A 17,916-nucleotide genomic window follows, 5' to 3' on the forward strand; every position below is an offset into this window, starting at 1 on the left:
TTTTTCCATAAATCTTGTTGAAGTATTCATATCAGTAGTGGTCTTGGCGTAACATGTTTCTGCAACCTGAGAAGGCTATGGGCTGACACAGGGCAGGGTTTTATTTTTGTGTTTCTTACTAGAAAATAACAGAATCATTGTTTTTAAAACTGCATATGACCCATACAGTATGTTTTCGGGTTGGATGCCATTGATATGTCTTGACTCTAAGAGAAGTTAATGATTGTTTAATGGTTTTGAATTAAGCACGCTGCTCATAGAAATCATTGCACCATAATTGCTTTGTAAAACAAATAGCATCGTAAATCATGTGCAACCCCAGTGAATTGTAATGATAAGTGTAATAAAAAGTTACATCAATTACAGAGATTTGACTGTTTCACTGGTTGCATATCTGGGTTGATCATTAAGACTTTCACCTTTTAAATGACGTTGTATAAACGGCAACTTTATAATAATAAAAAGCGCATAATTTTCTTTATCACTCCAAATAAATCTAGAAAGTAGATTTGATGATAATAATTTTTACTTTTTACTTTTTCACCTCCTAAATGAGAATGATTTTGGTGAGGCTCAGTTTCTTGATATTATGCCATTTACACATACAGTTCATTCAGAAAGTTTTCACACCGTTTGACTTTTTCCTCATTTTGTAGTGTTTGAGCCTGAATTTAAAATGGATTAAATTGAGTTTTTTTGGTCAGTGATCTATACACAATACCCCTGTAACGATCGTCGTTGGAATGAGACCAAAGCGCAGCGTGGAAATTGTTCATATTTAAAAAACACTGAAACAAAATGACAAAACAGAGAAAACGAAAGCGCACAGTTCTGTCAGGGAAAACAACCTAAACAGAAAACAATCACCCACAACTAAAATGGGGAAAACAGGCTACCTAAGTATGATTCTCAATCAGAGACAACGAACGACACCTGCCTCTGATTGAGAACCATACTAGGCCAAACACATAGAAAAAAAGAACATAGACTACCCACCCCAACTCACGCCCTGACCAACCTAGAACAAAGACATAACAAAGGAACTAAGGTCAGAACGTGACAACCCCATAATGTCAAAGTGGAATTATGTTTTTTTAAATGTTTACAAATGAATAAATGAATGAATGTTGAAATGTCTTGAGAAAATTATTCAACCCATTTGTTATGGCAAGCCTAAATAAGTTCAGGAGTAAAAATGTGCTTAACAAGTCACATAATAAGTTTAATGGATTCACTCTGTGTGCAATAATAGTGTTTAACATGATTTTTGAATGACTACCTCATCTCTGTACCCCACACATACAATTATCTTTAAGGTTCCTGTCAAGCAGTGAATTTCAAAAACAGATTCAACCACAAAGACCAGGGAGGTTTTCCAATGCCTCGCAAAGAAGGGCACCTATTGGTAAATGGGTAAAGGAGGGGGAGTAGGAGGATTATTTAAGATACTGTTTTTGAAGAGGTAGGGTTTCAGATGTTTTTGGAAGATTGGCAGGGACTTAGGGGGAAGCTGGTTCCTCCATTGGGGTGCCAGGACAGAGAAGGACTGGGCAGGGGTGGGAGGGCCAAGAGACCTGAGGTGGCAGAACGGAGTGCTCGGGTTGGGGTGTAGGGTTTGAGCAAAGCCTGAAGGTAGGGAGTTGCAGTTCCCCTTGCTGTTCCGTTGGTAAGCACCATGGTCTTGTAGTGGATGAAAGCGTTAAACTGGAAGCCAGTGGAGTGTGCGGAGGAGCGGGGTGACATGAGAGTACTTGGGAAGGTTGAAAACCAGGCGAGCTGCAGCATTCTGGATAAGTTGCAGGGGTTTGATGGCACAAGCGGGGAGCCCAGCCAACAGCGAGTTGCCATGTGCCTGGATTAGGACCCGCAGCGCTTCCTGAGTGAGGTAGGGTCAGACTCTACGGATGTTGTAGACCTGCAGCGCTTCCTGCGTGGGGTAGGGTCGGACTCTACTGATGTTGAAGACCTGCAGGAGTGAGTCGCTGCTTTGATGTTTGCAGAGAACGACCAAGGTTTGTTGCGCTCTGGGAGGGCAACACTAGAGTTGTCCACCGTGATGGAGAGGTCTTTGAGCGGGCTGGCCTTCCCCGGAAGGAAGTGCAGCTCCGTCTTGTCGAGGTTGAGCTTGAGGTGGTGGGCCGACATCCATGTTCAGATATCTGCCAGGCACGCAGAGATGCGTGTCGCCACCTGGAAGGATGCAATCCAAGAATATGCAGAGCTTGAGACGCCCAGCCCTGAGAAGGTGGAGAGGAGGATCTGAGGGTTCACGGTGTCAAAGACAGCGTATAGATCTAGGAGGATGAGAACAGAGGGGACAGAGTCAGCTTTGGCAGTGTGGAGAGTCTCCGTGACACAGAGAAGAGCAGTCTCAGTTGAGGGACCCATCTTGAAGCTTGACTGGTTAGGGTCCAGAAGATAATTTTGATAGAGATAACGAGAAAGTTGATCAGAGACAGCACTCTTAAGTGTTTTGGAAAGAAACGAAGGAACGAAAGAAAAACTTTTACAGAGTTTAATGGCTGTGATAGGAGAAAACTTTCAGTATTAGTAATTTTAGTTACTCCACAATGCTAACCTAATTGACAGAGTAAAAAAAGTAAGCCTTTTTCCAGAATAAAAATATTCCAAAACATGCATCTTGTTTGCAACAAGGCACTAAAATAATACTTAAAGAAAATGTGGCAAAACAATTCACTTTTGTCCTGAATACAAAGTGTTGTTTGGGGCAAATCCAATATAACACATTACTGAGTATCACTCTCCATATTTTCAAGCAGAGTGGTGGCTGCATCATGTTATGGGTATGCTTGAAATAGTTAAGGACTGGGGAGTTTTTCAGGATAAAAAAGAAGCTGAATGGAGCTAAGCACAGGCAAAATCCTAGAGGAAGACATGGTGCAGTCTGCTTTCCACCAGACACTGGGAGATTAATTCACCTTTCAGCAGGACAATAACCTTACACATAAGGCCAAAAATACACTGCAGTTGCTAACCAAGAAGGCAGTGAATGTTCCTGAGTGGCCAAGTTACAGTTTTGACTTAAATCTACTTGAACATTTATGACAAGACCTGAAAATGGTTGTCTAGCAATGATCAACCACCAACTTGACAGAGCTTGAAGAATTTTGAAAAGAATAATGGAAAATGTTGCACAATCCAGGTGTGGAACACTTTTAGAGACTTACCCAGAAAGACTCACAGCTGTAATCGCTGTCAAAGGGGATTCTAACATACTTATCTAATCAAGATATATGTATATTTTAGTTTTGTTTTGTGTGTAGATTGTTGACGAAAAAAATTACAGTTAAATCCATTTGAATCCCTCTTTGTAACACAACAAAATGTGGAAAAAAGTCAAGAGGTGTGAATACTTTCTGAAGGCACTGTGTGCCATTTTTCCTTGATGCTATCAGAGCAGTACCCAGAAGTCACTGCTTCACTCAAGCTGGACCTTACCTGTCCCTTTCCTTCTCTAGGGGGACTGTGCTCTGTCTCTGTCATGGTCATCAAGCTTGTTGAGGTTTGGAGTTACAGAAAGCCAGGTATCCAGAGACCAGGACTACTCTGTTCTCTTGTTCTGCTGTTTCATTCTGTCTCCTTGTTGTCCTTCAGAGAAGTCTAAAGTAGGTTAGAACCATCTGTGTGTCTCCTGATGTCAGACATCATACTGGTCTATTCCTCTGAGTGTCTCCACTGACCGTTCTCATTGCTCTGAATATCACATCCTCTCTGTTTCTATTTCAATTAGTAACATTGAACATTTAGCAATTTGTGTTCTACCCTTTTCCATATACAAAACACCTCCTCCTATATTACCTTGGAAGTACTGTAGATGTGATACAGTAGAAGGGACAATAACATATCTAGCAAAATTAGCTTAGCAAAAGCAATGGTGTTATGCAGGTTAGTAAAGGAGCAGGTTGCCAATATGACATAAAACTCCTCTCAGTGTCCCACAGCAAATCTGTTTAAGTTCCTGCCTTCTTTCTGTGCATGCAGCCTTTTTCCACCACTTGTATGCCACAAGTATTCATCTGGCAGAGTGTAAAATCAATTTGCTCCAGGCCATGTGTGTGTGTTTGTGTGTGTATGTGCCTGTGTGTAGTATGTGTACACGATCACACTGTGACTCTCAGCCAAAAACACCCTAAGGTTCTATCTAGAGAAGTGTGGTAGCAACCACTCAATTAGAACTGTACTGTAGTCCAAATGAGCCCTGAGCATGGACAGCGGACAGCCATAGGCTCAGCTACAGCCGTACCCGGCATGCTAAAGCTCTTTTTATTTATTTAACTAGGAAAGTCAGTTAAGAACAAATTCTTATTTACAATGACAGCCTACCCCGGACAAAATTTTGCCAATTGTGCACCGCCCTATGGGACTCCCAATCACAGCCAGTTGTGATACAGCCTGGAATCAAACCAGGGTCTGTAGTGACATATCTAGCACTGATATACAGTGCCTTAGACTGCTGCGCCACCCGGGAGCTCTTAACCAATATGCATCAGGACACAACCCATATCTGATGATACATTCTGTTGGACATGGACAATACTGTCCGAATCACATGGCTTGGGGGGATTTAAGAGAATCTGGTTGGAAACAGGTGTCCATTACTAATACTACATTCTCCTATAGGTGTAGGGCCAGATGTTTGCCAGATAAAATAAAATAAAATGTTATTTGTCACATAAACATGGTTAGCAGATTTTAATGCGAGTGAAACGAAATGCTTGTGCTTCTAGTTCTGACAATGCAGTAATAACCAACGAATAATCTAACCTAACAATTCCACAACTACTACCTTATACATAAAAGTGTAAAGGGAAGAAGAATATGTACAAAAAAATATGTGAATGAGTGATGGTACAGAACGGCATAGGCAAGATGAGGTAGATGGTATCGAGTATAGTATATACATATGAGATGAGTAATGTAGGGTATGTAAACATAAAAGTGGCATTGTTTAAAGTGGCTAGTGATACATTTTTACATCAATTTCTCCATTATTAAAGTGGCTGGATTTGAGTCAGTATGTTGGCAGCAGCCACTCAATGTTATTGATGGCTGATTAACAGTCTGATGGCCTTGAGATAGAAGCTGTTTTTCAGTCTCTCGGTCCCTGCTTTGATGCACCTGTACTGACCTCGCCTTCTGGATGATAGCGGGGTGAACAGGCAGTGGCTCGGGTGGTTGTTGTCCTTGATGATCTTTATGGCCTTCCTGTAACATCGGGTGGTGTAGGTGTCCTGGAGGGCAGGTAGTTTGCCCCCGGTGATGCGTTGTGCAGACCTCACTGCCCTCTGGAGAGCCTTATGGTTGTGGGCGGAGCAGTTGCTGTACCAGGCGGTGAAGTTTGTGAGTGCTGCGCCTTCTTCAACACGCTGTCTGTGTGGGTGGACCAATTCAGTTTGTCCGTGATGTGTACGCAGAGGAACTTTAAACTTACTACTCTCTCCACTACTGTCCCGTCGATATGGATAGGGGGGTGCTCCCTCTACTGTTTCCTGAAGTCCACGAGCATCTCCTTTGTTTTGTTGACGTTGAGTGTGAGGTTATGTTCCTGACACCACACTCCGAGGGCCCTTACCTCCTCCCTGTAGGCCGTCTAGTCGTTGTTGGTAATCAAGCCTACCACTGTAGTGTCGTCTGCAAACTTGATGATTGAGTTGGACGCGTGCATGGCCATGCAGTCATGGGTGAACAGGGAGTACACAGGAGAGGGTTCAGAACGCACCCTTGTGGGGCCCCAGTGTTGAGGATCAGCGGGGTGGAGATATTGTTACCTACCCTCACCACCTGGGGGCGGCCCGTCAGGAAGTCCAGTACCCAGTTGCAGTCGATGAACAGCATTCTTACATAGATATTCCTCTTGTCCAGATGGGTTAGGGCAGTGTGCGGTGTGATTGCGATTGCATCTTCTTTGGACCTATTGGGGCGGTAAGCAAATTGGAGTGGGTCTAGGGTGTCAGGTAGGGTGGAGGTGATATGGTCCTTGACTAGTCTCTCAAAGCACTTCATGACTACTATGGGGCAGTAGTCATTTAGCTCAGTTACCTTAGCTTTCTTGGGAACAGGACAAATGGTGGCCCTCTTGAAGCATGTGGGAACAGCAGACTGGGATAAGGTTTGATTGAATATGTCTGTTAACACACCAGCCAGCTGGTCTGCGCATGCTCTGAGGACGCGGCTCTGGATGCCGTCTGGGCCTGCAGCCCTGCAAGGGTTAACAAGTTGAAATGTTTTACTCACGTTGGCTGCAGTGCAGGTTTTGGTAGTGGCCGTGTCAGTGGCACTGTATTGTCCTCAAAGCAAGCAAATAAGTTGTTTAGTTTGTCTGGGAGCAAGACATCGTGGTCCGCGACGGGGCTGGTTTTTCTTTTGTAGTCCGTGATTGACTGTAGACCCTGCCACATACCTCTTGTGTCTGAGCCGTTGAATTGCAACTCCACTTTGTCTCTATACTGATTCTTAGCTTGTTTGATTGCCTTGCGGAGGGAATAGCTACACTGTTTGTATTCGGTCATGTTTCCGGTCACCTTGCCATGATTAAAAGCAGTGGTTCATGCTTTCAGTTTTGCGCGAATGCTGCCATCAATCCACGGTTTCTGGTTGGGGAATGTTTTAATAGACACTGTGGGTACAACATCACCGATGCACTTGCTAATAAACTCGCTCATCGAATCAGCGTATTCATCAATGTTGTTGTTCAACGCTATGCGGAACATATTCCAGTCCACGTGATCGAAGCAATCTTGAAGCGTGGAATCCGATTGGTCGGACCAGCGTTGAACAGACCTGAGCACGGGTGCTTTCTGTTTTAGTTTCTGTCTATAGGCTGGGAGCAACAAAATAGAGTCGTGGTCAGCTTTTCTGAAAGGAGGGTGGGGGAGTGCCTTATTTGCATTGCGAAAGTTAGAATAACAATGATCCAGGGTTTTGTCAGCCCAGGTCGCGCAATCGATATGCTGATAAAATTTAGGGAGCCTTGTTTTCAGATTAGCCTTGTTACAATCCCCAGCTACAATAAATGCCGCCTCAGGATATGTGGTTTCCAGTTTACTTAGAGTCAAATAAAGTTTGTTCAGGGCCCTCGATGTGTCTGCTTGGGGGGGAATATACACGACTGTGATTATGATCGAAGAGAATTCTCTTGGTAGATAATGCGGTCGGCATTTGATTGTGAGGAATTCTAAGTCAGGTGAACAAAAGGACTTGAGTTCCCGTATGTTGTTATGATCACACCACGTCTCGTTAATCATAAGGCATACACCCCCACCCTTCTTCTTACCAGAGAGATGCTTGTTTCTGTCGGCGCGATGCGTGAAGAAACCAGGTGGCTGTACCGACTCAGATAGTGTGTCTCGAGTGAGCCATGTTTCCGTGAAACAAAGAACGTTACAGTCTCTGATGTCTATCTGGAAGGCAACCCTGGATTTCATCTACCATGTTGTCAAGAGACTGGACATTGGCGAGTAGTATGCTCGGGAGCCGTGCGCGATGTGCCCGTCTATGGAGCCTGACCAGAAGACCACTCCGTCTGCTCCTTCTGCGGCGCCGTTTTTTTGGGTCGCCGTTTGGATCCGATCCATTGTACTGGGTGGTGGGCCAAACAGAGGATCCGCTTCGGGAAAGTCGTATTCCTGGTCATAATGTTGGTGATTTGACGTTGCTCTTATATCCAATAGTTCCTACCGACTGTATGTAATAAAACCTAAGATTTCCTGGGGTAACAATGTAAGAAATAACACATAAAAAGACCTAGGAACGCGAAGCGAGGCAGCCATCTCTGTCAGCGCCGGATGAGAGATAAAGCCATATATATCACTGCACAGATGCTTTTATAGGACCACTGGTCAGTGGTCAAGAACCCCAATACAACAGATTTTCTTTTCATAATACAATGCTCTCTACACACAAAGTTTAGCCTACTGATTTTGTTTTTATCTGGACCAATGGCGGGCATTTGAATGACTCTCACAAAAACTAAGAGCTGTCGCTAATTATTGATGGAGATGGAATGGAGATGGAATGGTGTAAAAAACAAAGGAAAATAAATGAGGCTTTTCAATAAAACACAAAGTTGCAACTGCAAGGACACCTGAAATGGTGGTCCTAGGGGCTTGAGAGATTGGAGCAGGGGGTCTGTACTGTGCTGTAAATGATTCAGAAGTTGCAAAATAAATCTGAGTGAGGGAGGCCGGCAGCGAGTAGCCGTTCCAGAAGGGCCGATGGAGAGAAAGAGGCCGACTTGCTCTCCCTTGTTCTCTCTCTTTTCTCTCTTTCTCTATTCTTCCTCTCTTAGTGCAAGAGGAGCACATGGCAGCCTGCTCTCTCTCTCTCTCTCTCTCTCTCTCTCTCTCTCTCTCTCTCTCTCTCCCCTCCCCCCATCTCTCTCTCTCTCCCTCTCTCTCTCTCTCTCTCTCTCTCTCTTTCTCTGTCTCTCTCTCTCTCTCGCTCTCTCTCTTTCTCTGTCTCTCTCTCTCTCTCCCCTCCCCCTATCTCTCTCTCTCCCTCTCTCTCTCTCTCCGATGGTGAGTGACTTCTGGACATGGATCTTTGCTGCGGCATATGTCTGCCTGCAACTCCCAGCGTGATGTGCCCTGGCACTGTCGTCATGTGCTCGTCCTATGTGCTGACGTCACAGGGACCCTGCGCAGGGCCGAGGAACAGACGTACACTGCCGTAGTCATTTGTCCTTCCTCACAACGATAGAGGAGATCCAAATGCAGTAACAAATAACACTGAATTACAATCATATTGTACGTTTGAGTGTTATTATATCAATGTTGAATGCATTTATACTACATTGTAACACTAAAGTGAGCACAAATTCATTAGTCTGTCTGAATTGTATTATACTCTGTAATTCTCATGCTAAATGATCTAGTATTATATGCCTTTGACTTGCAGAAAACCAGGACAAAACATATATTAGGTGATTTTCTTATGTATTCATGCATCCCTAGTGAGATTGCAGATTCCCATACAGTTCCTCTGAATACCATCCCAGCCTATTTAGCCCTGTCTAGACAGTTCGTACTGTATCTGTGTCACTGGCCCCAGGATGCAGAGCAACGAGGTAGAGAGGGACACAAGTAGGTTAAGGATGTGAAGAAAGGAAGGGAGAAAAAGGTTGCTCTACTTTAGAGAAACGAGGTCTGCTGCTGCTGCTGCTCGCCCTGCTTCCCACACCTCTCTGGACCACTGAAACAAAGAGACTCTGGACCCAATCCTAACTTAAGATACAATTAAACATATGCATAAATTATGCGTTAATGTCAACGGGAGATCTAAGATGTAATAAAAAAATGTGGGTTACATCCATTAATCTCAAATTAGGATTCGGTCCCCAATGATAGAAGGTGAGTGAAGCAAGACTGCTGGACAGACACAGTCTGAAGGTTGTCTTGTCTACCTGGGACTACTCCTCATATCTCCGTCTATTGGGCTTTGCTGCAAGGGTGTTGTGGTTAAACATTTGATACATGACTGTACCCTGCTATTCCCCTTGTGAATAATGTTAAAACATGGCTTAGTCAAAAATCACATGTAATATAGTACATATAAAATCACAATTTGGGTACCGTTGTTTGTATCACAGGAGGTTGTTGACACCTTCTTTGGGGAGGAAGGGCTTGTGGTAACGGCTGGAGCGTAATGGTTGGAATGGTATCAAATACATCAAACACATGGTTTCCTGTCATGCCTGCCCCCGCTTCCCCTCTGTCATGTCTTTGGCATCATTAAAACTGAAGACTATTTATCAAATAACTCTCTGTAATTATTATTACGCGATTAAACTGATTAATCATGTAACTGTAATTAACTAGGAAGTCGGGGCACCAAGGAAAATATTCAGATTATAAAGTTAGAATTTTCCTAATATAACTTTCAGATATATGAATATCTGATCACTTAGTCTTCAAATGAATTAATTATTATTTACCTCATGTTAGTCTCATTCCAAACATCGTAAATTGTTGGTTATCTGCACGAACCCAGTCTTCACTATGAGTCATCCATTCATCAATTGTCTTAAATCGTTTATTTACTAACTAAGGAATTCACAGAAATGCATAAACAAACAGTAGATAGTTACAAGGAAATGATAAATGAGTTTCCCTAGTGGGATAAACCGGTATCGCGGCTTGGTGGACAAAAAGGGAAGTGGGGGTCTACTGAGAAGACAACACAAAGTTGATAATTATAACAATTGAAATGCGAATCCTTTGCACATGAACGCTCACTCATTCGGGAATAATTGCAATCAATATATATATTTACGCTCAGTGTGTTGTCGGGATCTCTGTTGAAAAGTTTGTTTCTGTTGGAGAGTTTGTCCGCCCTCTCTCTGTCATGGTTAGAATGGATAGTTCAGAGAGACATTCATTCATGTCGTTATAGAATAAATGTTTCGGCGGTTGTCGGTCTTCGCGTTCAATGATACCGAATTCCTAGCTGCAGACAAGTAATTAATATCAAAGACTTGTTCTATTCTGTCGATATCGATAGTCTAAGAGTTTAACCACGTGGTATGGTTAAAAGATTCAGCCATCTACTCAAACCTTAAGCTTGGTCTCCTCTCAAACCTTGGCCCTCTCGTTTCTGTTGAGAAATTCTCAAGGTTTGGGTTTTATTTGGAAGAGCAGAAAGGGGCCTGACCCAGGATGCCAGACCATAACTGTGCTCATGGGTGGTCCTCTGCTTTAGTTAAACTCCAAAGGGAATTGACGTTTCCTTCATTAAACAGTCCAAAATCAAATTACACAATTTCACAAACAGTGTCATCCTCACTCATTCATCGTATACAACAATTTGATGTAAGCCTCATATCTGAGGCAATTGTATAAACAACGTTATGGTAATGTGGCCATATTGTCTCCCATGAGTTTCACAAAATTGTACTAAACGGACCAGTAGCTGGATTCTTCACTGATCTTTTATACCTTCTCCAGAACATAAATGTTGTCCGGACCTCAAGTTCTGTGAGGTGGAAGAAATTCCTTTGTTCTCTCTATGAAAACTCACTCTCTCTCTATACTGTGGCCATGAGGAGATCATCTCCTCCAGGAGTTTACGACCTGAGGTCGCAGCAGCCTGAGTGTAGGAGACAGAGAGAGGGGGATGGTGCTCGCTGTACCATGTCATTATGTTTTTCCCTGTCAAGACGCTGTCCTTGTTTGTTTCTTGTCTATTATCCATTACATTTTCACTCCCTGTACTTGCTTCTCGTCTCCCAGAGTCGGTCCTTACAGTTTCCATGTGTATGATGCCATTCCATTTGCTCCGTTCCAGACATTATTATGAGCCGTCCTCCCCTCAGCAACATCCACTGGTTTGCAAGTACATTTCCCCAGTATGTATGTAATTCTGTGTTTGTCCTACATATTTAGGATCTTAATTTGATCACCCTGTTGGTGCAGGAAATGTCCAGTATAGCAGGAAATGCAAACGTGTAGTGTATTCAATGTTTATAAACGCGTCTAAAGTTTGTAATTACCACTTAAAAATGTCAGACTTGATTTGCCCTAACAAAAAATGTATCAACCTCTACAAAAATGTCCATTAATTATAATCCACACAATAATAATAATTTCCTGTTGCTGCAGGATTATTTTCTAGCTGTGAGAAACTGGTCAAATGAAGATCCTATATGTATTTAGTCCTGAGAAGGAAGTGGAGGATAAGGCTGAAGCATCTCTACTGTCATGTCGTACATAGCAGCCACCAGTCACCCCTGGTTGTAAATCCCCAGTGGGAATGAATGCACCAAAGCCCCCCTTGCGTTTTAACATTCCAGGCAGGCGTGTTAGCCATGATTGATTGGCAATGGTGAAGCAGATTTTATTTAAATTCCATCAGAAGGTGATATATGGCTGCATGCCTCACAGTTAGATTAGAATCCTCTGTTAAGGAAGCTCTCTCTCTGTTCGATGACTGCAGTCAGACAACAGACAGACAACAGACAAGCACATTCAGTTGGGTTTGTCTGAATTTGTCCTAAACTTCTTGATAAACCCTGTTTGTCCTCACCCACATACATTCCAGTGATTGGATTCTTTGTGTCTGCTAGGCTATTGATTATCCAATGATTGTTCTAACTTTTTCTAATTGCGAGAAAAAAAGGGAATAATAGGTTTCTAATGGGTTATTGTAATTTAGCTAATCAACATGCTAATTGAGCAAAATCTCCTCAGGATAGGAATCTGTTCTCGATTAATTTTCGCCTTCCTCTTCGAGCGAGATCAAACTCCAGGCTTTCTCAGAGACAACATTGTAAGTGATTGAGTTGGCTTGTCGACCAGCGTGGACGGCGTCCCACTAATCAATCAATGGTGAGCAATCGCTCAGCCTCATTGAAAAGCTCATTTAAAGGTATCTTAAAGGTTAAAATAAATGGCTACATCTGAAGTGGTGACATTTAAGTGGCATCACATTTGAAATGAAGTGCATAAGCACACAAACACATTTTGTGAGCGTTTATTTCCATATTCTGTAAATTAACTCACTTTTCCATAGGATTGTTTTTTTGAACATTTAAATCACTCTGTTTGGTACTGGCACACATCGTGTAAGTAGCATATAGACCAGCCCAAGCCTGGATTTGAGTCCATGGTCCCACCAACAGTTAGTTAATTCTATGTAACACTAATTGTTCCAGTGCAGACAGTCAAGTTGACTTAAGCCATAGGAAGGATGACATCACTGCACAAGGCTGCGCTAGCTGCAAACTACCTCTGTTTCCTGTGGAAAGGTACCATTCATGTTCAGGCTCAGGGACACGAAACAGATGTGCTGATGGACATCACATCCCGCCATACTTGTCTCCACCTGCTCTGGCAGGGGCTGTTGGTGGCCTTGGTTTTTATAAAGACAGAGCTCTTCTAATCAGTCTGAGCCCGTGAGTGCCACCATGCCGTGGGTAAGGCTCTATGCCAGCCTCTAATGAGGTCTGTGCCACTTCAGTTTCTCTCTCTGTCATCAACTCTGGATCCAACAACATTAAGTGTTCTCTGCTCTGCATATACGCCTTGTGTTTTGTATCGTACTATTGTTATTGCATGATGTAACATTCCTATAACTGATTATAAGCCAAGTCACAAGGTCCATGTGTCATTACGAACTAGCCTTCAAAGTCTTGTACATACAGTTAAGTCGCAAGTTTACCTACAACTTAGCCAAATACATTTAAACTCGGGTTTTCACAATTCCTGACATTAAATCCTAGCAAAAAATTCCTGTCTTAGGTCAGTTAGGATCACCACATTATTTTAAGAATGTGAAATGTCAGAATAATAGCAGAGAGAATGATTTATTTCAGCTTTTACATTCTGACATCACATTCCCATTCTGACATCACATTCCCAGTGGGTTAGAAGATTAAATACACTCAATTAGTATTTGGTAGCATTTCCTTTAAATTGTTTAACTTGGGTCAAATGTTTTGGATAGCCTTCCACAAGCTTCCCACAATAAGTTGGGTGAATTTTGGCCTATTCCTCCTGACAGAGCTGATGTTACTGAGTCAGGTTTGTAGGCCTCCTTGCTTACACATGCTTTTTCAGTTCTGCCAACAAATCTTCTATAGGATTGAGGTCAGGGCTTTTTGATGGCCACTCCAATACCTTGACTTTGTTGTACTTAAGCCATTTTGCTACAACTTTGGAAGTATGCTTTGGGTCATTGTCCATTTGGAAGGCCCATTTACGACCAAGCTTTAACTGATGTCTTGAGATGTTGCTTCAATATATCCACATAATTTTCCAATCCGTAGTCTGGCTTTTTTTATGGCGGTTTTGGAGTAGTGGCTTCTTCCTTGCTGAGCGGCCTTTCAAGTTATGTTGATATAGGACTCGTTTTACTGTGGATATAGATACCTTTGTACCTGTTTCCTCCAGCATTTTCACAAGGTCCTTTGCTGTTGTTCTGGGATTGATTTGCACTTTTCGCACCAAAGTATGTTCATCGCTAGGAGACAGAACGCGTCTCCTTCCTGAGCGGTATGACGGCTGCATGGTCCTTGGTGTTTATACTTGCATACAATTGTTTGTACAGATGAACGTGGTACCTGCAGGCATTTGGAAATTGCTCCCAAGGATGAACCAGACTTGTGGAGGTCTTGGCTGATTTCTTTTGATTTTCCCATGATGTCAAGCAAAGAGGCACTGAGTTTAAAGGTAGATCTTGAAATACATCCACAGGTACACCTCCAATTGATTCAAATGATGTAAATTAGCCTATCAGAAGCTTCTAAAGCCATGACATCATTTTCTGGAATTTTCCAAGCTGTTTAAAGGCACAGTCAACTTAGTGTATGTCAACTTCTGACCCACTGGAATTGTGATACAGTGAATTATAAGTGAAATAATCTGTCTGTAAACAATTGTTGGAAAAATGACTTGTGTCATGCACAAAGTAGATGTCCTAACCGACTTGACAAAACTATAGTTTGTTAACAAGAAATTTGTGGAGTGGATGAAAAACTAGTTTTAATGACTCCAACCTAAGTGTATGTAAACTTCCGACTTCAACTGTAGTACACATAGTAATTACCACATACTCTCAATTAAACTGCTGCCAACCTTTAGATAATTGCATTTTTACTATTTTATTTATGTTGGATTTTATCATGAATGATTAGCTGTTGTGTTCCCCAACTTGGCGTAATTAAATGTGTAAATGACCTGCTGGAGGTATTAGCTAGCCAATGACACCCCTTTTATTGCCCATAAGAAGCAATGCGTATGCCCTGATTGCCTAACATGTTTGTGGCTATTTGACAAGGGAGCAGTCCAGTAATGTGTGGACTGGAATAAGGAAATTCCAATTACAACAACAGCTGTTGGGAGACGAGGTTGCTGGATGTAACCAAGCACAGTGTCTAATACCCCAGCCAGTCTGTTGGGCCCTATATTGATTACTGTTTTGTTGATGGACCCGAGTTACTTCTAACAAATACACTTTCCCTCTCAATCATCTCGGCCACACAAAGTAAAGATTGAATCAATGAATCAATTTTTGGTTTAGAAAAATGTATCTAAATTCAATTGAGTTGGAACGCATCCATTTTAACCAGCTCTCTATTGAACCGCAACCCCATGAGGATTTGTATGAATGGGAATGCATAATCAAGGTACTGTGAGTCCATGGCCCTGGCCGTCTCCTGTTGTGGAGGAACACGTTTCTCACGTTTATTAAGAAAATCTCACAAACACGAGGGAGAGAAAATCCTATTTGAGCTGTGGATTAACTGATGGAAATCGAGGGTGGCGGGCAGACCTCATATTTTCCGCTACTCAGTTCCCTGTGTGCTGCATACTCAAACAGCCAGCTACCGGAGCTGAAATTACTGGAATTGATTAGACATTACAATGCAGCAGTATTCTCTTCTTGCTCTGACCGGCCCGAGGTCAGCCAGCCTGCTTTATCACCCTCCATTTTCCCCCGCTGAATAAACGCTTTGTTTATGGTCGGTGGATTGGCGAGCTATGTCCCACCAGTCCTCTGTATCCTCAGCCTACACCCATTTGCATAGAACCAATAAAGATGTGATGCTCATAATGTGCATTCTCTGTCTCTGTGAGTTGTATTATGATGCTGAATACGTGCATTCTCTGTCTCTTTGAGTAGTATTGTGATGCTCATAACATGCATTCTCTGTCTCTGTGAGTAGTATTGTGATGCTCATAACGTGCATTTGCTGTCTCTATGAGTAGTATTGTGATGCCCATAACGTGCATTCTCTGTCTCTGTGAGTAGTATTGTGATGCCCATAACGTGCATTCTCTGTCTCTGTGAGTAGTATTGTGATGCCCATAACGTGCATTCTCTGTCTCTGTGAGTAGTATTGTGATGCCCATAACGTGCATTCTCTGTCTTTGTGAGTAGTATTGTGATGCTCATAACGTGCATTCGCTGTCTCCGTGAGTAGTATTGTGATTCTTTGCAAAACGCAGAGCTGTGTTTGTCCTATGGGAAGATTGATGGTGATATAGCTGGAGAATACAGCCATTTCAGTCTAATTAAAGTTTCTCTCTGTGGCTGAGCCCTTTGTGTAACGCTCTGGGAGAGGGATCATTGCTCCTAAACCTATGAGGCTTTACTCTAAAAGCAATTTAACGGCAGTCTAATCTGTATCACAAACATCCCTCTGACAATTTACTGGTGCCAAACTCCAGTGCATGATGCCAGGTAATACAACATTTCAAATCATTGAAACTCTATTGACATGAGGGGTCCAACTGTAAACTGTACATTTGTTGCCAGCGAATACAAATAGATTTCTCTAATTTAACATCTTTGTGTCTGGTGGGACCAGAAGTTTAAAAATAGAACAAGGATGAAGTGGCAGAGGCTAACAGGTTTTGATTTTGACCTTCATATTTTAATGAGTGTATTAGATGCAGTATTTGGACATCCCTCTACTACCTGGTTTAACACCTTATCTTGTTGTTTCAGTCTTTCTGGCCTAAGACCGCCAGACACATAAAACCCACAGTGTCTGTATGGGCAGCATTAACATTCAGTGAGTTTATAATCATGTGCTGTAAGTCACCTGGAAATGTCAATGTGTGTCTGCTAATGTTCATTATGACTTTGATAATCACCAGACTAATGACCGTTGGCCTGTGTGTGTGTGTGGTGGAGAGCTTTCAAAATCTGAGTGCTTTGCTCACCTGAGTGTTTTGGTTTTATTATTTGTACTGTGAGTTGTGCCAGGGGTCTTTCCCAGTTCTTTATTTCACAGTCACTAGAATATAAAGGGTTTAAAACCTCTGATGTAATGAGAGTGTGTAGTCATAAACCACACATCAGTTAAGCTGCTACTCTCTACAGCAGTTTGGGGAAACAAATAATGTGGCCTTCAAGGTTATTTAAAAAATAAAAAGAAGATGAACTTAAGCACGTTCCTCAGGCAGCCTAGACACTAGCAGCCAAGTGTCCCCCATCCCAATCCTGGTCACTGACCTTGTGTGGCAGGACCATGGCGGAGCCCCCGCTGATGCCCACGATGGGCACGGCCGTCTGCAGGGCAATGAAGTCCAGGATCTGTGCCACGGCTTCCGAGCCGATGTTGTCTTCAAACACCACACCATGTACGCGGTTGGCCGCCAGTGTGTCACAGATGCGTGTGAGCAGGGCCCGAGGGTTGGTGTTGTTTACCAGCACTGTGATGGGATTCACCTCCAAGGGCAGGTCCATGAAGTTCTCCCTGCTGAGACGCCCCTTGATCTCCTGCTGGTAGGCCGAGCCGCTGAACACCACCGCCACGTTGACTGCTGGCAAGGGTGTTGCGAAAGGCCGACCGTGGCACCAGGGGGCAGTGCAGAGCAGCAACAGCAGCAGCGGCCACCACCACGGGGAGTCGCTCAAGTGGCCTAGACGAACGCCCATCTCAGTCACCTACTGCCTGAGAGAGGGGACGAGGGTGAGGATGAGAGGAGGAGAGAAGAGAGATGGGTAAAGACATTTGTATTAGATACATGGGACCGTTTAGTGTCATTTGTGCAACGTTGTGATAATGCTTAGTAATCCCTCCAGGCAAGCCAACCAAACCAACTGCCTGTAGTTTAGAGACATTTTAGCTTCATCTGTGAGTCATGTGCTTCATGTGCAGGTGTGTCTCTATGTAAGCGGCCATGAGTGGGGGGTTGGGTCAGGTGGATGATGAGAGACCCAGGGTACAATTTTTTTGTGTGAGTGTTTGGCATGCAACACAAGGCAGTGAGCAGGTTGCTGTGCCTGCGGATGGCAGCTGCGGCCCCACTACTGTTGTACTCTGCAGTCGAATACAGCAGATGGTGCCTACTGTTTAATGCAACAAATGGAGAACAAGGATTTACCATTTATCTCTCGTGATGTTTTTTCTCCCTCTGAAATAATGCTGCAGAGCTATTCCAATTTACTCTG

At 43.1% G+C, this 17,916-nt stretch overlaps 1 protein-coding gene across 1 annotated transcript in view; it reads right to left on the reverse strand.

The window, feature by feature from the left end:
• Positions 1–17,916, reverse strand: part of LOC139424010 (glutamate receptor ionotropic, NMDA 2C-like) — an 82,800-nt gene that overhangs the window by 36,302 nt on the left and 28,582 nt on the right. The window contains exon 2 of the mRNA XM_071175689.1: positions 16,975–17,416. Within this exon, the coding sequence (XP_071031790.1) occupies positions 16,975–17,400 (426 nt within the window). The 5' untranslated portion in view covers positions 17,401–17,416. The remainder of the gene's footprint in view (positions 1–16,974; positions 17,417–17,916) is intronic.

This window comes from Oncorhynchus clarkii, chromosome 13 (genome assembly GCF_045791955.1).
Source record: "Oncorhynchus clarkii lewisi isolate Uvic-CL-2024 chromosome 13, UVic_Ocla_1.0, whole genome shotgun sequence".
Classification (NCBI taxonomy): Eukaryota; Metazoa; Chordata; class Actinopteri; order Salmoniformes; family Salmonidae; genus Oncorhynchus; species Oncorhynchus clarkii.